The following is a 25219-nucleotide window of genomic DNA, read 5'->3' as shown; positions in this document are numbered from 1 at the left end:
TCTATGATTTTATTTCCTCTGAATCGAAGAAGCTTTTCTCAAGATTTTCAATGAACACAAGTTTCTTAAAAGACTGCCCATCAACATGGGAAGATGTCAACTTCCAACATGGGTTGGAAAAATTGAAAAGTATTGTAGTTGGCAACGACATGGCTGAGAGAGGAGTGAAGCTTATTCAAGAATACCAGAACATTCTGTCAAAGGATGAAACAGAAAAGCAATACATTTTGCAGATTGTTAATGAAATAATGAACATCGAAAGAAATATCCACATGCTACCAAAACTGGTCTAATGCAGGATTAAAATCTGTGTTATGTTACATTGTTATTCTTATTTTAATTTTTTTCATTAAGTGATTTTAATGTAATTTTGTGTTTTTCTTTGGTTTCAATTTTTGCTCCATATTTAGACTAATATTATCTTCAACAATATTATGCATGGAATCCCTCTTCAGCACATTTTATCTCCTTCAAGGGGACCTAGATTATTCTTAATGTATAATGATTGATTATATTTGCTAAATATTTTGTCATCTAGCAAATAAATAAAGTAAAATAAAATTATACAAAACTTTGAAATAAGAAATTTCAAATTTTCAGAGAAATTTGAAATTTCAAGGTCTTTGGGGTCGCATTAAAATAGTTCGATTGAGGTGAAATTTTGCAAGGAGCTCTATTTATCTAAGGTCAAGAGTTGGAAACAAAGAATTTCGACTGTTGAAAAATAAGGGCCACCCTAATATACACGTACTGAAAATTAGAATATTACTTTTCACTAAACATAAATTTGTGACGCAGTTTGAAAATGCCTGGTCTAAATAATAATGGTTGCGTTCAGTCGGAACAGTGCTAACTCAGCTATTAACTTTTGATGAGAGACTGAACTACCCGATTCCAGAATGTCCGTTGTGTTTACTTTTTATCCTCTCAGGTTTACAGTCACACCCTTGTTCTTTCGCTGAGTGGGCAGCGGCAGCGAAAAAATTTTTCTACGAAGAATGGTGACCGTTATACGGTTACAGCGAAGCCGAAGCGCTGCCTCAGCAAAAACATTGAACGCCTTGCTCTCCAGGCTGAACGCAACCAATTAGCGATGGGTCGTTCATGAACGAACTAGTTCATTTGAACGACTCGTTCAAACGAACTGCTCATAGTTCGTTCATTATTTTTGAACTAATAGTTCATATACAGTTCACGTGTGCCGCACAATTGAACGAACGAACACTGAATGGACTGAATTACCAACTGTAGTTGAATACATACGTGTAAAGTGACTTTGAGTTCTTTGCGCTTGCATACTGAGTGATTAACAGAATTTTTTATAATAAATTGGGGAAGTGCGCACATTCGTGTTTTATAACTTTAATAGCGCTCAATGATACCGTACACATTTCTCTTCACCAAGTTCACACACGATTCACGATTCGTTCATTCGGGCTGTGTGGTGTGCTGTAGATGCAGTGCAGCCAACTCTACCAGATAGGTTCCGACTAACTACTATAATCTCTGTACTATAGAATCTCCTAAACTGATGCGAAAATCTGCCAGGAAATAATGTTGTGTATTTAATTTTATAACTATGTTTACTGTGAAGAATTAATCCACTTGAGTCAATATGTATTGTAAAAAAACTTAGAACTTTGACATAATTCACACAGCATTCAGCCAGCAGATGAATCCCTCTTCTATTTTAACACATTTGGGACAAATACCTGTTTTGTGCATGAATTAACGTATACAATTACAATTCACTGCATATAAGCATATTTTCCAGCTTTTATGAAATTCAAATCTGTCAGAATCAGCAGTGAATTGGCAACACTGTGTAGATGTTCTGTCTTAATATTTCATAAAATAATCGATTAAAATATTATCTTGCAAGAAAAGCTCGGTTGGTATGTTATTTATCTGCAATAAGGAAGGGAGAAGTTGTGTTTCAAGGAGACTTTTTTTGTCCTAGTTGTCCGCTTTATATGAAGGGACAGGGAGGAAATGAGAGAAAGAAGGTTATGTTCGCTATTCTCTCACTATATCTTTAGGTCAGAACACATTGCTATGCCATCTGTTGACGATTTCATTCACTACTTAGTGATACTGGCAACGAAGTGCGCACGAATGTGCGTTTTGTGCGATATTGAACTACTTAGTTCCTATTTGTTCATTTGTAAAATGAACGAACTAGTTCATTTGAACGACTCAAGTTCGTGTGCGGGAACGAACGAACTAGCTCTTGACAATGAACTATTTCGCCCAACGCTACAACCAATCTCACTCCTGGATATAGTTCAGGGTCACGGCTGTAGAGTCGCACTCGCAAGTACAAACAATAGAAACCAGACAAGAAGTGACAACATTATACATCTGAGTGTCGGATGTCTGAGCAATTCATAGAGACAATCAGAATGATTCTTTGCGATGTACAGTGAAGATAAGTGCGAGAATTTTTTTTTTGTAAAATAAAATTATTAGTCCATATTAAGTCATATTTCTTCGCATTTTTTCTGTAATAATCCCTAATGGAAATTTTCTTCATGTTGGTAGCACTAATTCAGGACGTGTTACTTGTATAATTTATTTATTAAAGGCTGCGAATTGTAGAAAAGATGTGTTATGATATAAATTAGTTAAACATGAAGTTTTTAAATGATATATTTATGTTACACAGAAGTGATCCAGTGACTGGATTAAACTGTGTATGATGTTGAATTATTTTGCTATCTACGAAATAACATAACCTCATTTTTTTAATTCAAATTCACTCGTAGGAATGTGTTCTATACTGAATGTAACATATTGATGAAAGTTCACATTTTCGTAAGAAAACAGTATTGTTGTGTCGGAAAGTGATACTGTGATGCGTTGTAATACAATATTAAAGTTAATAAGCACGTATTCTCTAAGATCTTGCAGTTTTCAGCAGACCACTTCTAAGATGCAAAACGCATATATTCGTTATTTGGATGGCGCAGAACAGTTTCAAGTATCATTTCAGTTTAAAAATGAATCACTAGGAGTAGATCGTCAGTTCAATTTTAGTAGACAATTATCTGAAAAGGTCAATGACTTTTTAGCTAGGGTGACTGCCAATATTGAAAGAAGTGTAAATAAGAAAAAGAAGAAAAAAAAAGTTGCAAGTGGAGAAGAGACAGCCGATAATAAAATTCATGTTAACCTACTACGTGGAGAAGAGATTGTACCGGGCGACCTGATTTGTAAGGACGTTTTGTTTGTTAGTGGGTTGTCACTTAAAATTTTAGAATCAAAGTTTTCTGTAGTTTTGAATGCCCCATGGGTTAGTTTAATTACACTTCCAAGTAGTATAATGGCAGGGTTTCCTGCGTATCCTACAAAACTAGAAGTTTTGTTTGCAGTCATAACAGAATGCAATTTTTGCTGGTATAAAAATACCAGTACTACTCCAGGAAAAAATATACCGGAAAATTGGGTAGAAGTTGGCTCTGGATATTACTATACACCAAGTATAAGTGACATAGGTTGCCATTTGAAATTAGTTTGTGCACCTCAGAAAGGAAGCGTAGAAGGCCCCACATCGGATGTTGTGTCAACAAATCCTGTAGAGGCAGGTCCAGGAGAGTGTCCATTTGAATCGAGACATGCATTTACGAAGGAACAACTTTCTGGAGAAACGTAAGTGTCATAAAGGGAAGTATTTTGAATTTTGCACATTTTTTAGTAACTTAGACATTTCAATTGAGACAAGCTGCTAACATTTGAAAGCAATTTACTTCACACGTTCATCTTCAGAGTACCTAAGAATGAAACATTATATAACATTCTTGTCATTACGTGGTATTATATCACGTGTTGATAAATTTGTAGGTGGAAGTTAAGCTAGAGTACACCATTTTGTAGCACGTATGAAATTACTGGGATAACCCCGGTGATTTGTGTCACAGACCTCGGGGACTATCTGCTGCAGATCTTGGCCTGTCACTTATCTAACCCCTCATCAAACCTTAGTGTATCACTATCAAAGCCATTGTGGATGTGAAGTGATTTATAATGGCGTATCTGATAGAATGTAAACAAGAATTAATATGAAATTTTAGGGAGGAAGACAGCCATGAAAAATTAATGAAAGCAATTGCAATTAATGTTAGGCCTACCTAAAAAAAAGTGGATTCACATCTATTCTAGTGGATATCTCATAGAGACAGAGAGAAATGTGGGACTAAGGATGTATAGCAATCTTTTCAGTTTTAGCCAAACTTTAGGCCTATATCATACACAATTTGAAGAAGATAGCTAGGTATATTGAAGCCATCAGAATTGCACTTAATTTCCATAGCAATTTCCACAAAGCTGTAATCTCTCGTGACTCCAGACTTGCAATAGCAAAAATTCATGAGCCTGAGGCAAACCAAGTGAAGCTGATTCAACAGCAAATTAAAGTTCTTCAGACCAGAGATTAGAGAATAGCTATTCACTAGATACTATCTCATTGTGGATTGTTTGGAAATTACATTCTGGCAAAAAAGGGTACAACCTTTTAACTAATTACAAATCCTTCACTCAATATCATGACACTAAACGAATCATTAGGTACCCTAATTGAAAATTTAGTGAAGATTCCTTTCATAACATTGAAACCACGATTCAAGGAAAAGTTTGGAAGATTTTAATAGAAGACATCATTTGTACCAGATAACCAAGAAGGAATGCTGTGGCAACATTTCAGGTGTCTGTGGGTCATGACTAGACTTCGGATTTTTATGCTGCAATAAGAGAGACTACAACAATTTTATGTAAAAATCCCTAAATATATGCAGCACAAGAAACTCTAGAGTGACGGTAGTGTCTAAAACTTGGTATACTTATTAAAGAATGTATGTTTCAGCCTATGCCAAATGAGCCTAAAATCCGAGGTGTATTCATGACTGTCTGTCTATCTACTTAGGCCTATATCAATTTTTCATCTTGCAGTCACTGGAATGTGTTTTATGTTATGATCCTGAATCTATTATGAATAGACAATATCATCTTCATTGTGAAAATTTATGTAACTGTAAATGGGAAAATGTATGTTATACAGCATTTGAGAAGCAAGAAGGTGACTGCTAAGAAGAGAAACTGATAAGACGAAGGAAGACTACATGAAAGAGAAATGTAAAGAAGTAGAGGATCTAGAAATAAAGGAAAGATATGATTTAATGTACCGTGAAGTAAAATGTTTGAACTTCACAAATAAGAAAAGCAGACAAATTCGGAAATTAAATAACAGACAAACCAGAAATACTGAACAGATGGACGAAATATGTAGAAGAGTTAGTTATATAAGACAGGGAATCATCCAGATGACTTTGCTATAGAAGACGAAGCAGCCGTATCAGAAGACGAAAAAGGATTTTCAGCTTTAAGGGAAGAAGTTGAATTAGCACTTAGGAAAATGAAGAATGGAAAAGCAACAGGAGTTGATAGAATCCCCATTGAATTAGTGAAATGCAAATTCTATCATTATGCAACGAAATATATGAGAAAGACGACTGGCCTGAAGATTTTACAGAGCCAGTGTTGCTTCCAATACCAAAGAAAAATAATGCCAAGAAATGTAACGAGTTCAGGACTATCAGCCTGATATCACACTCGGCGAAGATTCTTCTGCGAATACTGAATCGACATTTATATTTTAAGATAAAAGAACAGTTGGAAAAAGAGCAGTTTGGCTTCAGGAAGGGAATAGGTACGAGAGATGCAATTGGACTGCTATGAAAAATTGGCAGAAGATACCTAGAGAAGAATAAGAAGTGTATATAGTATTTGTGGATATAGAAAAGGCGTTTGACAGAGTGGATTGGAATAAACTGCTGGGGACCCTAACGAAAATTGGCGTGGATTGGAAAAAGAGGAGGCTGTTCAGTAACCTATATATGAAACAAGTCACAGTCAGGTTAGGAGAAGAAATGTCAAAAGGAAGTGCAATAGGGGGAGGAGTACATCAAGGATACCGTTTATCACTTCAACATCTACTTGGAGGATTTAGGGAAGAACTGTGTTCAGAACATGGGAGGAGTGATAGTAGGAGGAAGAAGAATAAAATGCGTAAGATTTGGTGATGATATGGCATTGTTAGCAGAAGAGATGATACTAAGAGATAGGCCTATGTTATTGGAGCTAAATGACAGCTGTGTGAAATGGGGCAGAAACATGAACATTACGATGAAGTGAAGAGAAGCAACTAGAAGGATTTGAAATGTGGATATGGAGAAGAATGGAGCGTGTGAAATGGACAGACTGAATAAGAAATGAAGCTGTGGGTGAAGAAAAAATGATGCTGAAACCGATCAGGAAGAGGAAAAGGAATCGGTTGCATCACTGGTTGAGAAGAAATTGTCTTCTGAAGGATGCACTGGAAGGAATGGTGAATGGGAGAAGAGTTCAGGCAGAAGAAGATATCAGATGATAAACGACATTAAGATATATATGCGGAGACTAAGAGGAAGGCAGAAAATAGGAAAAATGGAGAATGCTGGGCAGAACACTATCAAAGGTGAATGGCAAATTGTCACATGCCTGAAAATTAAATAACATTGATTAGGAGCAGCAGAATTCATATGCAAATGCATGTTTTGAACTTCTGTGATGAGGAATAAGTAGGCCTATGAAAAGTTAATTGTACATTTTTTTTTTTTTTTTTTTTTTTTTTGCATATTTCAGGCGTTTCTGCATATAATAGACTATTGTGCATACATATAGCATATTTTCAGGATTTTGTTGCATAAACTTCCAAATTTGCATGTGCTATTCATTCTGCAACTTTCCTCAGCTCAGCATGTGTATTACCATTTCCTCCAAAAAAAAGTTCTCTTCTTTTTGTAATATTTACTAAATGACATCATTGTTAAATTATTAGTTCATGATAGCAGTGGGGTAAATGGCACAGGAAATCGACACCTAAGAGGAAAGATAAATTTTGTACTTTATTGCACACTAACTTACGTAAGTTATTAGTATTTTAAGTTAAATTGAGATAAAAGAAAATACTGAATGTTACCCAGACTCACCTGCAAGACGAGTTTAATGTGATCTAATCTGAGCTTGTCTCTCTTAGTTTTTTTGACTTGCCTGCCATGTTACAGAATAATTAATTAGTATTAAAATTCTGTTAGACATATGGCAGTTTTATGTAGGCCTAAATAATATTTATCTGTTGTTTTAGATTTCGTGTTGTATCATACAACATTCTTGCTGATTTATATGCTGATTCAGATGTGGCACGCAAAGAGTTGTATCCATACTGTCCAGCATATGCACTTAGTATAGACTACAGAAAGCAGCTTATCATGAAAGAGCTACTTGGTAAGTTTAAATTAATGACAAGTGATCATATTATTGTAGTTATTAATTTAATTACACACATTTAACTTGCACTCTAAAAGTATGTAATGTTTTTAGCCCATGTAAAAGTGCTAAATTTAATTGGTGAACATGACAGCACTTTCAGACAGTAGCTTAAATACCATTACAATGGCTCTGTCTAGATTTGGCCACTGCTCTTTGGAACATAGCCATGATCTTAGGTTTGGCAATACCGTGTACTTACACTATGGTGGTCCAACTACAGTTAATCTTCTGCTAAAACAGGCATGAATTTTAAAAATAGAAGATAACAAGATTGTTAAGATTTGTTATAGATATTTGGTAACGAATTGCAATGAAAAATAAACTTGATAACTAAGACAACTGTGGAGAAAAAATCATGAAAGTGGAAACAATGTTTTGAATGTTATGAGACAAAGGTGTAACAATATAGAAAAACAACAAATTTTTAGTTACATGAATAACAAAACTTCAATACAAAATTACAGGAAACTTAAAACTGTATGGAGTCAAGAACCATATATAACAATATGCGACAGAAATGCTAGATTTAGTTTTGCATAAACTGGGTCAGGAGTGTGGAAAGGTTTTAAGGAGTAATATAGAAAATGACAGATGTATATTATGTGGCAAAATAGAAGAAAAAACTGAAGCATATTGTAAATTTATTCCAACTCAACAATGTAACTTTTATTTCAAAACAATAATAATCACTTTCTACAATTTAATTCTACTCCTGTCAACAATGGGATTTCCACTCCACACAGTAACACAGTATTCGTTATTGCACTCCACCGACGACAATGACAATTTACTTGGATTATTGAGAACAACAATGAACTGTTAATCTTAACTAATGTTCACAAAGCACTATTTACAAATCAGAACTGTCAGCTCTCAGTTCACAGTTCGTTTGCCTTGGCTAATTCTTCTAACTCAGTAACTCGAGTTCACAGTATCTCGAACCCCAGACCTTCAGAGACAATCCGCTCAACTTCGAACTCAGGTACCCCAACTGCGGTCCACTGCACTCAAACTCAGGACTTCCGACTCCACAGTTACGGACACAACTCAAGTCGAACTTCGGTCTCAAAGCTGGCTTCACTGCTACACAAGACTGGCTGGCTTGCTGTCCACTGACTATAACAACACTGCAACTAACTAAACTGCTGCTCAAGTTCACTCGCTTGTCGTATTATAACTAAACTACAATGCTAGAAATTTCCCTGGGTGTCCAGAGATAGCATTCTTGAATAATCTGGATTTCTCTCCTCTCTGCCGCGGTCGCTCTCTCCCCTCTCCTCTCTACGCCACAGCACATGCCCCAGGAAGCAGATCCGCGCGCAACCTGCCCGAACCACGGCCGACTTAGCCCTTCTTCTGCCAGTCATGAGATCGAATCTCACGTGGCTGTCACAATATGTTAAGACAGATTAGAGTGAATGCAGATTTATGACAAAGGAATGGTACATTTTAGTAATGAAATCATATTAGCCAAAATATAAAGAAATTACAAATGAACAGATAATAAAATCTTTAAGAACATATTTTTTGGAAAGTAGGAAAAAAAAGCGAATGAGGGAAATGAACAAGTGGGAACAGTTATGTTATAGGTACTCCTAGGAAATTTTCACAAGGACAGTATGAACAGAAAAAATAACTATCTGAAGTTTTTTGTAAGTCTAAGTTTATTTTTAAAGGAAAGATTTGATTACTTCATCAGAAAGGGAATTTACTTTTTGTATTGAATTCATAAGGAGAAAAATATTAAAATATTTTAAAGAAACTTTATGGACGCACAGGTTTATGTCCAAGAACATATGTAAAAAAAACTCTGTTATTATGGATTGAGATTGACTCAAATTATGGTAAAACAGTTCATGAAGGAGCAACATTTTTGTCTTACTTACTTATGGCTTTTAAGGAATCCGGAGATTCATTGCCGCCCTCACATAAGCCCACCATCAGTCCCTATCCTGTACAACATTAATCCAGTCTCTTATCATCATATCCCACCTTACTCAAATTCATTTTTATATTATCCTTCCATCTACATCTCTGCCTCCCCAAAGGTCTTTTTCCCTCTGGCCTCCCAACTAACACTCTAGTTGGGTAGACACTGTCTCAATGTCTCATAGCACGCTTCGCCCCTGACATTGCCTATACTGGGGCTAATTTTAAGTGGTGAATGGATGGAGAGAAACAGCAGCTCTCTCTCGCTCTCTCTTTTCTCTATATATGCCTACTCATTGTCTGTTTCTTTTTCTTTACTTTGCTAATTGCCACTTACTTCCCCACATGAGTTGACATTCACTCAACAGCAACATAGACATAATTGTTCACAAAAACCTATGGAGGAGGGAGTATACCACACAGCTCATGTTGCCCGAAACTTCATCCTTAGCCTATTGTCCCTAATAACATGGGAAATGGAGAACTGGGAAGTAGATGTGAAATTGGTGAGGAAAGGTAACCTGATGAGGGTAGTTCTCTGCCCACCTGTCACTTCTGCTTAGCATTACTGTAGATGTTCGTCTTCATTTTGTTGTATGTTTTGATGTATTATATTTTACAGGTTACAACGCAGATATAATCTGTCTGCAAGAAGTAGATTCCAAAGTATTTCAGTATGACCTCAATCCTATTCTGTCATCAATAGGATATGATGGAATATTCAGTAAAAAGGGTGGAGCTGTTTCAGAGGGATTAGCATGTATATTTCGCAAATCAAGGTTTAGGTAAGTTAAATGTTTCGAAGAGTAGTTTAATTACTGTTTGTCAATTAGGCCTACAAAAAAAATGAAAATTTAATTTTCATTCAGGGCTTCGTTATTTATGTACATTAGCAAATTATCATTTTGTTGTATTTTACAACCATGTACCTCTTCACATTGAATTAAATTTTAATAAATATTTATTTCACGTTAACAAGGTACTTGAAATTCAGTATAGATTGAGGAGTCATTGATATGAAATGTAACTCTCCAGTAGATGATCCAGGAAATAGTGTCACAAACACAATGTTTTTACAACACTTCCATGTGTACAAACTATAAATTGTTGTGATATCGTAGATAAGCTATTCCTATATAGCATCTGTAACTATAATAAAATGATATTAAATGCTTGTATTCAAACTTACAAATACTGTTTAAAATCGATTAAAATTCTATTAACCTATTAATTAATCGATTTTTTATTTATTTTAGTAGGTTAATTTACGATGCTTTATCAACATCTTAGGTTATTTAGTGTCTGATTGAGATGAAGGTGATAATGCCGGTGAAATGAATCTGAGCACTGAAAGTTGCCCAGCACTTAATTAATTGATTAAAGTGATACCAGTTAACCAATCAAAATTTTTAGCCAGTGAACAGATCTAATTATTAATTTTATTATTATTATTATTATTATTATTATTATTATTATTATTATTATTATTATTATTATTATTATTATTGCTACTACTGCTACTACTACCACTACCGCGACCACCACCGCCACCGCCACCGCCACTGCTGCTGCTATTGTTATAGTCTTCCTGAAAAAGTAATCTAAATTATTCATTTTCTCTGTAACTATTGTAACAGCTTTCTTCTTGATCATTTTCTTGTATTAAACATAGTGTCAGTTAAATAATAAAATTAGTAATTCAAAAAATTGAATAAGAACATGAATGTTTACAGTTAAAATAACAGTTCGATAAAATTGCTTTTCTGCATACTAAAAATTAAAAAGATTACATAGAACTAACTACCTGTGGGTGCTATCACACAAGGGGAATGCTAGGAGAAAATCAAAACAATAACTGAAATCACAGAAACATTTGAATATGACATCATGTCAAAGCCACCTATATTTACAATAGCTGTGTTTTCACTACACATTGAAGCAAATTTCCACTTCAAACAGGCCCTGTACTCTAGTTTTCGTTCATCTTCCGACAATTATATTGTGGTCTTTTCTGAATCCTTGTGCACTCAGCCATCCCTCTTAGTGCATTTCGCCAGTTGTGATGGTATTTTGCTCCGAATTTCTTGGACATATTTTAAATTTTCACTACTACTGTCACATACTGGGTCTCGTAACTCTTGGTAAATGGTATTTTTATAAACTGATAAAATTGTCTTTAAGCTGCAGGATGAGGCACTTCTCGCTCCTTATCTCAAGTCACACTGACACATTGAGCCCTGACACATACTGCAGTGCCACTCTGAGATCTGTAAAGATGGCCATTTTTGCTGCCCCCTCCCCCTCACTTCGTACATGTCTGGTCTAACCAGTTAAGAAACAACATATGTCCTCTGTCCAACTGTAAATAAATAATTAATGTTGCTCTTACAGTTTCTGTGCAGTAAGCATTTCAGATGTTGTACTTTTTGGGACATCTGAAACTTGTATGTATCTCCTCACCCACACTTAGAGAAGGACGTAATTCTTTGTCGGAACACTCAATGTGTAAAGGTGTAGTGCAATGGTCGTCAGCACTTGCTGAAATGGGTAAAGAGTAAGTGGAGCAACATGTTGTGCCCCGTCATGCAGCAGGAAGAGGTAGAGAGCATAGCCACCAGCAGCTACGAATGCATCATACTACATTGTCTTCTCAGTGGGTAAAAGACGCTATCCCAGGTTGCTCTATGCTGATGACCGCTGGTGTAGAGGATTGGAATAGTTAAATAACCGTAGTTGCTATATGAATTGGCTTCTTTGACTTGCTGAAGTTATTTAATATTAGGATTACATGAGATAATTTTGAACTTTTGAATAGATAAATTGGTTTAAAAGTGCGAACTATTGAACATTTTGAGCATATATTAATCATTCATGGTTGGAGCATGTAAAGTCATCGTGTTTATCATAGAGATTATAGGTTCATAGGTAAGAGGTTCATAATTTCGTGGTAAATTTTTTAGGATAATTAGGTGCTGCATTATAAATTTATAACATATAAAAGATATCTGTCTCTAATAGCCAGAACCCTCTTTTACCATCTTGTAATACAGCAGATAATGAAATTTGCCACATAGGTGTGTCTGCTTCAGGATTGGGATTCTTCACACTGTCAAGCTAACAAGAATTCAGGAACGTTTTTGTTTGACCGTATCTGGAGGCATTGGAACAAGTTTACCGATTTGATAAATAATTTATTATACAAAGTTGAGAAACGAAATAAAATATTATGCATCTGTAACTTGTGAAATTAACGTGTACTGATTTCAGTACTTATTATATTTCACATTTGTAGTTCAGATAGGACTTGTTCTTTTATAAATACATGGTCAGCTTCGCAATTTTATAATCTCTTTTTTTTTTTTTTTTTTTTTTTTTAGATGCGTGGATTCACATAACATCCACCTGGCAGAAGAACTGAGAACAAATCCACTGTTTACTGAACTCTGGGATAAAATAAAAGAGAATGAAGCACTTGCAAGTCGAATCACAGACAGAACAACGTGCTCACAAGTCAGTATTATAATTTTAATATATATATGTCTATATATACATATACATATATCTTTGTGAAATACAAAAATATTTGTAAATTTGTGACATTTTTCCCCTGTAATTGTACTTTCGTCCCAGGAGGCTCATTAATTGAACATTAAAGTAATGACACTTTGAAAGAACTAAAAATGTAGTGGCTATTCTCTGCTTGCATCAGTTTCCTCTACAGGTCTATTTCATTAATATTCTCTTGACAGTTTTTAATAATATCATAATTATCTGAATAATTGTGTTTGCAATTTAAAAGTGGACGTTAAATGAATAATTACATCCTAAATACGATTATTCTAACTCATATGTTATTATTACTGTAACCAAATCATGTAAATGTACATAAATAATACAACAATCACACACAATAAATACCTGAAATTCTAAAATCTTACATGCAAGTTTTGCCCTGGCAGATTTGGTCATACAAATTGGAAACATGTGTAATAAGAATTGTTTCTCGTTTTATTTCAGTTTGTGGTTTTGGACAGTGTAGACAATCCAAATGAAAGATTAGTTGTAGCTAACACACATCAATACTTTCATCCAGATGCAGACCATATAAGACTATTACAAACTGGTATGACACTTACGTATCTAGAGCATCTGGTAGCAGAGGCTTCTGCACAGGTAAGTTAATTGTGAAATCAACACTGTTTATTCAAATATAGGTGACGATTTTGCCTTGGCTCAAAATATTTGGTTTATTGTTAGGTAAGGTAAATATTTTTCTATGAGATATTAATAACAATTGACATATAATTTATTTTTCATCTCTTCACTTGTTATTACTTGGGAGAATTGCAATTGTTTAGGCTTTTTAGTGAGTTTAAAACTGAATTTATGATGTAATATACTTTCTTAGATCTAGAGAAAGTTAAAAAACAATTTATTTTGGTGAAATATAAACGAAGTATATATGCCATATTGTTTGGGTTCCTGGCATCAATGTTTTAACATTCTAGACCTGTAGAAACATTAACATAATTTCTAGAAAGCTTGGAAGAGACATCAAGCGAGAAATATAAATCAGGGACAATCAGTATTTGTAAATGAAAGGTTCAGAAGCACAGCTACAGCTGCTACAGAAGCATGATGTTTCTATGAAAAAAGGAGGATTTGTGTTAGAGAACAAGAAGAAGGAACTAGGAGAAACAGACTTCATCTCTGTTTAAAAAATTAAATATCAACTTTTAGTTTGCTTTTGCTTCACTTGTCAACATCAGATCAGGAGAAACGTATTGATAGCTTATTCTCTTCATTGGTGAGTTGAGATTTATTCTAATAACTGCCCAGTGACAAAAAAAGGTTATAAAGGAGGACTGGAATAGTAATTCCTTTTGCATGAAGAGAATAGGCACTATTTTTTTTTTTCTTTTCAGTTACGATAATGATAAATAAAGTGAAGGTGCACTGCCCAATGTTGATATGTCAACAAGAGATGATTGCCTGCTCTTGTAGAGGTAAGGACTACCTCGTCCAGTTTTTTCTTACTGTCCTGTTCACTGACAGAGTCATTTCAAGGTTATTTTATTCTACAGCAGTCTGGACAGTAAACACATTCATCCCAGGGACCCAATCAACATAGGTCATACTTCACCCATTTTTTCACAAAAATAATTTTTTAAGCTCCCACTGGTTTTACAATTATTTCACTTCACAAAATTCAGTTTTCAACTGGGTGAGAAGTCTAACCAATTGCAGTTACCAGACAGTAATGTGGAGTATGTCCAGGAATCAAAACAGTCATTAGCAAACCATAAACTTTATTGCTGAAAGCACAGCATCCATTATACAGAACAGAATGAGGATAAATACTGAATGAGAGGGTTATAAATCGCTACTTGAGAAATTCCCCACTCATACTGACTTCTGTTTATTCCCAAAACCGAAAGCACTACTGGAATGCTCTTATTTTGATGACGTGGACACCATTCAAAGGAACTGCGAGAACGTTGAATAGAACTCCGAACATGGTCTAATGCCATTCCTGCCAGTTGCTTTGTGATGGTTGTGTGGTGTGTGTAGTTTAGGAGGAAATTACTTACAATAAACAATATCCGTATCATTCATACATTGAATAATTACTTTTTTACAGCATCAGTCTTGTCTATGATATTCTTATTGCATTTGGTATTCCCAAGAAACTAGTTTGATTAATTAAAATGTGTCTCAGTGAAACGTACAGCAGAGTCCGTATAGGTCAGTTTTCTGTCAGATGCGTTTCCAATTCACTGTGGGCTGAAGCAAGGAGATGCACTGTCACCTTTACTTTTTAACTTTGCTCTAGAGTATGCCATTAGGAAAGTCCAGGATAACAGAGAGGGTTTGGAATTGAATGGGTTACATCAGCTACTTATTTATGCAGATGACGTGAATATGTTAGGAGAAAATCCACAAACGATTAGGGAAAATATGGGAATTTTACTTGAAGCAAGTAAAGAGATAGGTTTGGAAGTAAATCCCGAAAAGAAAAGTATATGATTATGTCTCGTGACGAGAATATTGTTCGAAATGGAAATATAAAAATTGGAAATTTACCCTTGGAAGAGGTAGAAAAATTCAAATACCTGGAAGCAACAGTAACAAATATAAATGATACTCGGGAGGAAATTAAAAACAGAATAAATATGGGAAATGCCTGTTATTATTCGGTTGAGAAGCTTTTTATCATCCAGTCTACTGTCAAAAAATCTGAAAGTTAGAATTTATAAAACAGTTATATTACCAGTTGTTCTTTATGATTGTGAAACTTCGACTCTCAGTTTGAGAGAGGAACATAGATTAAGGGTGTTTGAGAATAAGGTGCTTAGGAAAATACTTGGGGCTAAGAGTGATGAAGTTACAGGAGAATGGAGAAAGTTACACAATACAGAACTGCACGCATTGTATTCTTCACCTGACATAATTAGGAACATTAAATTCAGACATTTGAGATGAACAGGGCATGTAGCACGTATGGGCGAATCCAGAAATGCATATAGAGTGTTAGTTGGGAGGCCAGAGGGAAAAAGACCTTTGGGGAGGCCGAGACGTAGATGGGAAGATAATATTAAAATGGATTTGAGGGAGGTGGGATATGATGATAGAGACTGAATTAATCTTGCTGAGAATAGGGACCAATGGTGGGCTTATGTGAGGGCAGCAATGAACCTCCGGGTTCCATAAAAGCCAGTAAATAAGTAATAGAATGTGAATACAGTGCATATTTGTTTCATATCTAGGAGAGAAGAGTGTCATGTGTCTTTTGTGGTGACTTCAACAGCACACCTGAGTGGGGAGTATACAGGCTCATAACAACACAACACGCATCTGAGGATAGCATTGATTGGTCCAGCAGTAAGTAACTGTAATTTCAAGGCTTGCATATGTGTTGTAATTTTTATATGTTTTAAAAATTAATATTGTCCTATGAATTTGAATTATATATAATAGATTTCATTACATTGGACTTTGGCTCCATAATAATATGTGTGGTTATCAGTGAATTGAAATTGGGTTTGGTTTCTGGTCTTTTGGATTATATGAACCTAGTTTTATGTTTGTCGAATATCATCTTAAGTGATATGATCTGTACCTACTAGAAGATAGGAAATTTTGCTACTTATGAATATGTAATATTTATTTCTTTTTTATAATTTCCATATGAGTGGAGACTGAACGAAAGAAATATTATTATTATTATTATTATTATTATTATTATTATTATTATTATTATATTATTATATCCAGCTGCAGTTTGCTCATTATTTGTTCTTAAGCTTCTTTCCTTTCAAATTTTCTTGTATTGTAGTTATCTACATTCTGTGGTATTCATACATCGCTTCACAGTTAGTATGTGGAACATGTCAAAAAAATCTTAATAGTACTACAAAGTCTTAATTATAGTCACAGTCTAGTTGAAATATATGAGTCATTCCACGTCAAATCGCACAAATTTAGCCTGGAATTGACTTTCATGTCTCCGATTTAGATAAAACAAATTTTACACATTCTATGGATTGAAAAAATAAATATGGGTTTTATTATTGTTGTCTATATCGATTATTGTAGTAGATATGTGTTATCAAAGATTCTGAAATAGGTCGCACATCATTATTGTTAAACGTGATTATCTCCACTAATAATCATCACAGAGATTTGCTCTTTGTCTCAATTTGAAGGTGACAGTACACACTTTATTCTTCGCATAATAATATAAAAATATAAGTTTGTTAACTTTGTTTTAAAAAGCATTTAAATGTATAAAAATATGTTTTAATGGCAGCGACTTACTTTAAAATTACAGAAAAAAATCCTTAAATACCTTGAAATTATTTTAACCGCCTTAAAAAATTCAGAACTCTACTTCGAGCCGTTGAAGAATAATTAAATGACTCACCAAGCTGCGCGTCTTGAGGTCGCAGGCTGCATAAGTACTGTTGCAAGATGATGTGCAGGTGCAGCTCCGGATGAGAGTAGTGTGACCACTTTACACTGTTCCACGGTCAGAATATCACTCTTTTACGTAATTTACATAACACAGTACTGTATTTAAATATTGTTTTTGTAAAATATACACTTGTGAAAATAACTACAGTTTACACAACACTGGACTTTTAAAACTAATCAACTACAACCAATATCAATTCTATTTAATATCCACCATTTTGCTCTCATTTTGAAGGGAATAGTTCTTTATCATGGCCTGAGATTTTGTCAGTGGAACGAAAGAATGAAGTTGTAAGGTACCTCGCACCACTTTTGCTTGTTGGTACCTTGAGTAGAAAATATTGCTATGTTTTTTGTGTTCACTAATGGTAAAAAATTTAAAAGCAATATTAGAAATGTTTTTCTAATGTTTTTGTCCAAAGTCAGATTATTGTCACTCGATAGAGTATGCATAGCACCACTGGCGCACCGTGAACAGATCTTCAAAAGATTATTTTTAAAGTTATTTCTTACTCGAAATCAATCTGAAACCAACGTAGTTCTATGTAAAATATAATAAATTGTACGTATATATATATATATATATATATTTTTTTTTTTTTTGCGTTTTTAAAGTAAGCTGTTATAAAAAAATATTAAGTTATGTTTAAAAAGTGACCCTCTAAAACAACCCCATTTGTATTTCAACTTATACTTAAAAGAATTAATATAATAGTTCATTTCTTCCCATTTCAGATGGCACCAACACTCAACGCCTATGATGCATAGAATCTTAACAATGAGCATTTTCATACTGCGTCGTGGATGAATTTGTCATATAATTAAAAGAGTATAAATAGTAAAATTTTAAAGTATGATCCCAGAAAAAATTACAGACCTCTTATTTTATCTGCACAACATATTTTAGAAGATTTAAGCAAATACTAAATGGTCACGTTTCGTATACAGGTTGCTGATTTGACATGCACACAACACAACACGATACCTACTTCGAAAGATTTAGGAATTATTGTTAGATAAATTAAAGGGAAACTGCTAAGTGTTGAAGGGATATTACGTGCTTTTAGAACTAGAGGTTATCTGTTTATTTACGTAAAATAACACCACACCACTGATAATGTATTACTCACTATCGCAGCTGCATGCTCCGGCGCGGTCTCACTCAATCCGAGCCTTCCGACCCGAATACACCATCAGTAAATTATTTGCACAGTGACTTCTGATTCGAATAGAGTTCTAAAACCAACGCAGTTCTACGTAAAACATTTCAAAGAATATAATGATATTTTTTCCCCTTTTTAGAAGTAAGTCCCTGATATATGAAAACGTATTTAAAAAATATAACCCCCTAAAAGGGGCCCATTTTATATTTTGATTGAACACTAAAAATTAGTATATAATACTGCAATTATTGCACTTTAAAATGATATAAATACGAAATTTCTACGATTTATAGAATCTTCAGTATAACCATTTTCATAATATGTTGCATCAAATTTACGGAAAATGTAACTTTTAATAAATGACTAAATAATTGTGTCAGCCCGAAAAAATTACACATGGGTTATTTAATTTCATCAATAGAATATATAAAAAAAAATTGGAGCAAATATTAAGTTGTCATGTTTCTTAGGTGTTCGATTTGACATGGAATGACTCATATGCAGAAGAGTTTTACAATATACTAGTACAACACAAGGTGTTAGTATCAATACTTAATGCAGCGTTGTTGAATGTCATAAATTCACCTACAGAATAGAAGGTGTGAGAAATTAGATACTTCTGTAATTTGGTTCTAAGTAATAGGTTCGATCCCCACCTCTCTCTCATTTCATCTGTCATCTGCAGTAGTTAAAAATATGCATAAGTGAAGTCATTTAGGTAGTACCAGTTTCTGATGTTGATGTAGGGCTTAATGCTGCAAGTCCTGGGGCTTATTAGGTACTCTTCTGGAGATAGGATAGACCTGTTTCTGGTCATTCATTCATAGTTTTCTGCCCAAGGGCAGGTCTTTCACTGCAAACCCAGCATTCTCCAATTTTGTTCAGTAATGATGCCCAGATATTTTACAAGTGATTACTAAACTTGAATTACTACAATTCAAAGATTGTTGACCAATAGATATTAAAAAGAAAGGAATTAATGTTGTATTTTTAATATTTAACGAAATATAATTAAAATTAAGCTAATCTTTAACTATATTTAATAATAATAATAATAATAATAATAATAATAATAATAATAATAATGTTTTATTTTCGCTGGCAGAGTTAAGGCCGTAAGGCCTTCTCTTCCACTCAACCAGCCTTAATCAATATAATATATATTTAAATTACGAATATTTACACTACACTTAAAAGGTTCTCCAGCAATATTCTTCAGTTAAGTTAACGACTAGTAGACTACATATTTATTTAAATTTAGATAAATCTATAAAGTAAAGTAGTAACTTAATTTATGAGCTAATTTAATTCAATCAATTATAATTAATTTGAGATTTGAGATAGTTAATAAAATGATGAAAATTAATTTAATATAAGCTTGCTAGAACTATGTTACAGGGAGAAAAAAAAAATAAAAACAATTGAATTTAGAAATTTAGACCTATTTTAGCATTTTTATAAACTTCATCCCAGGAATAACCAATGCATATTACTACTGTATCATCTGCATATGAATATATGAAGCCATTACTATTTTTGAAATCTAGATTTAATAAATCATTAATGTATATTAAAAATAAACTAGGTCCTAAAATCGTCCCTTGTGGAACCCCAATTTTTTTTTTCCACTAGTATAATCATCACTCTCCGTCGTCATAGTTCTGTTTTACTTAAGTATGATTGAAATAATTTATAAACTACACCTCTAATTCCAGTTACATAATATGTAGGCTATGTCTGGCAGTTGTATATGAATAGTTTCATTATGATTTATTTTTTTATAGACAAAGAAGAAGAAGTGAAATCAGTGTCATTGTCACATTCACTTCTACTCTGCAGTGCATATGGAACACCAGAATTTACAAACTACACAGTTGGCTTTGCTGGTTGTCTTGATTATATATTTTATCAACATGATCAACTGGGTGTTGCTCAGGTTAGTTGGCAATTCCATTTTTACAAATATATGCCCATAAATAATAAACCATGTCTGTAAATGTTATCCTTCACCGCTAAAGGGCATCGAAGTCATCAATAGTGCCCTTTAATTAGGCTTCGGTGTTCGAGGTCTGAGAGTAATGTGTGTGCTAGATATACCTTGTTTATGGCTAATCAAGTGTGAAAGAGGGAGGACTTAAGATGCTTACTGGTTAGAATGGTTAGAATAAACGTAAGGTACTTGTAATGGTTAGAATATACCTTTATTCGCAGAACGAACACAACTCATACTTAAAATGTGAACAAGAAGAATAAGTTATAACAAACTTTTAAAAAAATATTGTAAAATTTTTTAATATTGTTCATATTCTATCACACAGTACACGAGGATAGACACCAAAGGGTAGATAGATAGATATTTATTTGTCATCAACATTTATATTAGTTATGGTGTACCAAAACTTATGTATACAGGTTTCACCATAATTTTCTATTAATATAACTACAATTAGCATGCAATCCCGACAGCCTGTTAAACTAATAACTCTTCTACTCCCACTATTAACTTAACTCCAAACAGTCAATTTCTTCTTATTGATCTTAAATGTCCACCATCTGTTCGTTCCACACTTACGTTCCTTTCAGCATTCTAATCTTGCTAACTAAATTTATACATAATTCCGTCTTTCTACATTACATCTAACTTGTAACACTTCACCCGGTTATACTCATTGGGATCTTTTTTTTTTTTTTTTTTTTTTTTACCTTATACACGTCATTATAATCTTATTAAATCTTGACATGAGTATCTAGTTCACTTTAGTTTGATCATTCATTCCTTAACCACAATCAACACTCAGAAAAAATCATAGAAAATTGTAAATACTATCACAAAGATCATCTTTCATAACTTCACTACTTCACTTTCGAAGATTTACTTCTTTACACTAAACTTCAATCGGAAACTATATTTATTAACTAGCTACTTTTTAATTTCCCAACCTTTTTTTCTTTCAATTTTATAACTTCCTACCTGATCTCTATATCTATGATCCCCTAAACACATTTTCATCACATTAAAACACGATTTATGACATTAAATCACCAAACTTCCTGTTGTAATTTCATTCAGACCTTTTATTTATTTTTTACCGCTCATGCACCAACTTCTAAGATTATAACTTTTTTGGCCCTTAAATGTGTCCATCAACGATAAAATACTTCCTTGTGGTGACGAAATCACTATCTCTTCACCCATCATACTTTTCGCATCCTGACGTCTTCTCTGAACACTAACTGCACCTTTTCTTGATCTCCCGTAAAGCACACCTGATTCCGCTTCTTGTCTTCTTCTTCTTCTTGCTGACTCACGTAGGCTAGACCATGTGTTACTGCAATTTCCTACTCGGTCTACACTTCCACTTGGCTCAGTAGATTCCTGACTGGGTCCTGCTCGGTCGTCACGTTCGTCCATCAGCTGTCTAGTCTCCGATGTTTGCTTTAATTCCTTCCATACTTCATTCTGCTGACTCGATCGTTCCTCGCCATCACGAACCAACTTATCTAAAATCTCTTCTGACACCAAAGGGTAACAGAGAAGTAGGACTTAAACTGAGAAGAATTCAATCCGGCATCGGAACTAGAATCTGGTGTGGCTTAGTGGATAAAGGATTAGCACATAGATCTAAAAACCCGGGTTCGAGTCCCGGTGCCGGAGAGAATTTTTCTCCATTCTACTCATTCTTCACCATAAGGTAATGCAGAATTTCTGCACGGAATTATCATATGTACTTCGGTACATCATAGTTCATACTGAAGCTGAAATCTACTTTGAGTGCACTGTTGCAGTCTGGACTGGTGGAATTGCTCAAACATCCATAGCACTTTCCTGATTAAGTCTGCAACAACAATCTTTGCCACCAGCTCCACCAGCTTCATACATAAACCTGCACATTTAATCTCAAGAAAATTTTATGTAAATCTAAACAAAGAGTAAGGTTTAATGCACAGTGAATTGCCTAGTAAAGGGACACAGTGTATTCAAATAATTTCGACCTGATTTCATTGCAGCCCTCACATAAGGCCGTCATATAATTTCGTTTGCCATTGACTGAAAATAAATAAACAAATACAAATAAATAATCCAAACATAATAGACAACATCATAAGAAAGACAAAACAAAAACGTAACAAACACAAAAACACGCAAAACACAACACAAACACAAGAAATACATCACACTAACAGATGAAAACAAAAGCACACATAAGATCGCATCTTCATTCAGAAAGCAGAAATACAACATAACATACAGAACAGAAAACGCACTACAAAAACATCTCAACACACAAAAAACACAAACAAATAAATATGACCACACAGGTGTATACAAACTCACATGTAATAGTTGCGATAAGTTCTACATAGGACAGACAGGCAGATCAGGTAAAAACGTAATACGGCGAACGCTAAGCTCCGCCCACGACCCCTTTCCACTTTTCCCCTACAAGCTCACCACACACTCTACGTGATAGGCTAGTGTTGTATCGAATGCACATTTCATGTGGGTGGGGATAACTTCTCTGCCGTATTATGTTTTCGCCGCAGATTATTCCAAACATGCTACAAAGAACACATTAAAGCAATAACCAGAGGACACAATACATCTACATATGCCGATCACATAACCAATGCTAACCATACATACAATAACATAAATACAGACATGAAAATCCTACACATACAACCCAAGAACCAAAAACTCAACGCACTAGAACAATACGAAATATACAAACACACTAAAACACACCCCGATCAAATTCTCAACACACAGATCAATTTCAGTACACACACACTATTTGACTCCACTCTTCAACACCTTTCAACAATCAAACACACCCACATAACAGGCAGAGAAATGCGAGATGACGCCGTGATCTAGTAGGCTCTGAGGATGGTGCATGAAGCACTGAAACAGCTGTAAGCCGCACAAATCTTACATAATTAACACGAGTAAGTCCACTAGTTAATCAATTAATTACAAATAAATAACTAAATAAACAACATAAGAACTAACTTACAGCACTTGAGATTGGTTGGCATGTACAAGGATTGGGAAGGCAACATAATTGTTAGCACAGGTTGCCCTTGCCTTAAGGCAAAAACAGAAAATTCTTGTTCTTTGTAGGGTATTTTAAATTATGTGCATGCTTTAAAATCTGAACATCAAATGACCGTGTGAAAACTGTGCTTATTGGCACTTTCCATTCACAGTAACTTCACTCGCAAATTTTTCTTGCCAACCTGTACAGAATCTGTGGAAATAATGGCAACTGCATAATATCATGAAGTACTTTTCAATATCATGTATTCCGGTTGCAGTGTTATAATAATGCATTCCTATCTTACTCTTCCTGAATATCATATCAATATTGCCATTATATATTTACCATGAAAGTCTCCAGCAACACTAGTGGTGTGTATATTGTGTCCAAACTGTTGAAGCCTTTATCTAGTTTAGTTGGGCTACTGTCACTGTTGGTCTGCTTGATGTAAGGGGAATAGCAAATGACATGGAGTGTTGGGTGTATGGTTTGAAACCATGAATCTTAGATCCGATAGAAAGCTGAGGATGACTAATAAGGAACATTGAACAAGACTTTATCATCTTTCTTCCTTTCTCTTTTTCTCACTTCAGAACATATTTCAGATACTACAAGAACTATCTAACCAATAGAAATCAATTCAATTTCAGTTGAAACCTAGCTATATCAACATTAGAAACAGTGAACTTGTGGATAAAATAGTCAAACTAGCATATATGCAACAACCAATACTGTTACATATAATGCATATGTTCCAATACATAAGAACCTGCTCAGAATAATACAGACGTTTGGAGCAAGATCAAGAATTGGACAATCCTACTTCTACAGATTCATTCTCTTACATCCTCTGCTGTAAATTATGCCTGCAGAACTAGGAAATATAACACACAATACTGGAATACATAATACAGTTAAACATATTAACTTTCTTGCATGTGTTTCAGATAGTTACTGTGTTAACACATGTACGTTAGGAAACTGCATCATTGTATGAAATATTGGTATGAGATGCTTAGCAAACCAAATTGGTGGTTGCCTGGCCACTACGCAATAAATCTCATTAATTGCAGGTTAAAGTAACACTGCACATTGTCTGGACATTTTTTTATGTTACAGGTTGTGCCCTTACCAAGTGTTGAAGAGTTGCAGCAACATACAGCTCTGCCCAGTGTAGTGTTTCCATCTGACCATCTTGCATTAGTTGCAGACTTGTGCTGGAAACATGTTTAGATCATTTTATAAGCAACATATTGAAATAGAAATAGAGGGAGATTTATATTATAACATCATGTTCTGCTTAATAACTGTTTAATGAAACTATCTATAATAATAGTAATGGATTTAATTGATTATTTCGCTTTGTCTTGTGAAGTAAAAGTTAAAATATATCTACTTATCATAAAAATATGCATTTTATTCTTAAGATAACTCCCATTCACCCGAAATATTACAGGTGTTGCATGCTTCCAGAGCCATTTATTCTTTTAAATCCCAGAAAATATTCACGTTTCATTTCTTAAATCACTGTATTGTGGGATAATTACTCCACATGATTTATACCTAGTTTCATTGTGTGCAAATATTTTTACTTTTCAAGAGCATTAAATTATTAAAGTAGTTGTTTGCCAATGTTCAAGGCTTCAATTTATTCCATTTTCTTTCAAACGTCCCACAGTATGTTGTAAGTTTTATTGATATACAGTATCTGCTTAATTGCTATGCACCTCATTAGATAGTTTTTATTCA

The 25219-nt window shown here is 34.2% G+C and overlaps 1 protein-coding gene across 2 annotated transcripts; it reads left to right on the top strand.

The window, feature by feature from the left end:
• Positions 1 to 2298: 2298 nt before the first annotated feature.
• Positions 2299 to 24878, top strand: LOC138706370 (2',5'-phosphodiesterase 12). Of its 2 annotated transcripts, XM_069835564.1 has the most exons (9): positions 2303 to 2693; positions 3527 to 3648; positions 7178 to 7317; positions 9914 to 10076; positions 12669 to 12801; positions 13309 to 13464; positions 16059 to 16173; positions 20213 to 20364; positions 24590 to 24878. In XM_069835564.1, exons 1-9 carry the CDS (start codon positions 2631 to 2633, stop codon positions 24701 to 24703), a joined length of 1158 nt encoding a protein of 385 aa, XP_069691665.1. In that variant the 5' UTR covers positions 2303 to 2630; the 3' UTR covers positions 24704 to 24878. The 2 variants fall into 2 exon arrangements, with proteins under 2 accessions (XP_069691663.1, XP_069691665.1); XM_069835562.1 differs by having other exon boundaries at positions 2299 to 3648.
• Positions 24879 to 25219: the final 341 nt, after the last annotated feature.

This window comes from Periplaneta americana, chromosome 9, assembly GCF_040183065.1.
Source record: "Periplaneta americana isolate PAMFEO1 chromosome 9, P.americana_PAMFEO1_priV1, whole genome shotgun sequence".
Taxonomy (NCBI): Eukaryota; Metazoa; Arthropoda; class Insecta; order Blattodea; family Blattidae; genus Periplaneta; species Periplaneta americana.
Note: the sequence above shows the minus strand (reverse complement) of the source record. Positions and strands in the feature narration are given on the sequence as shown.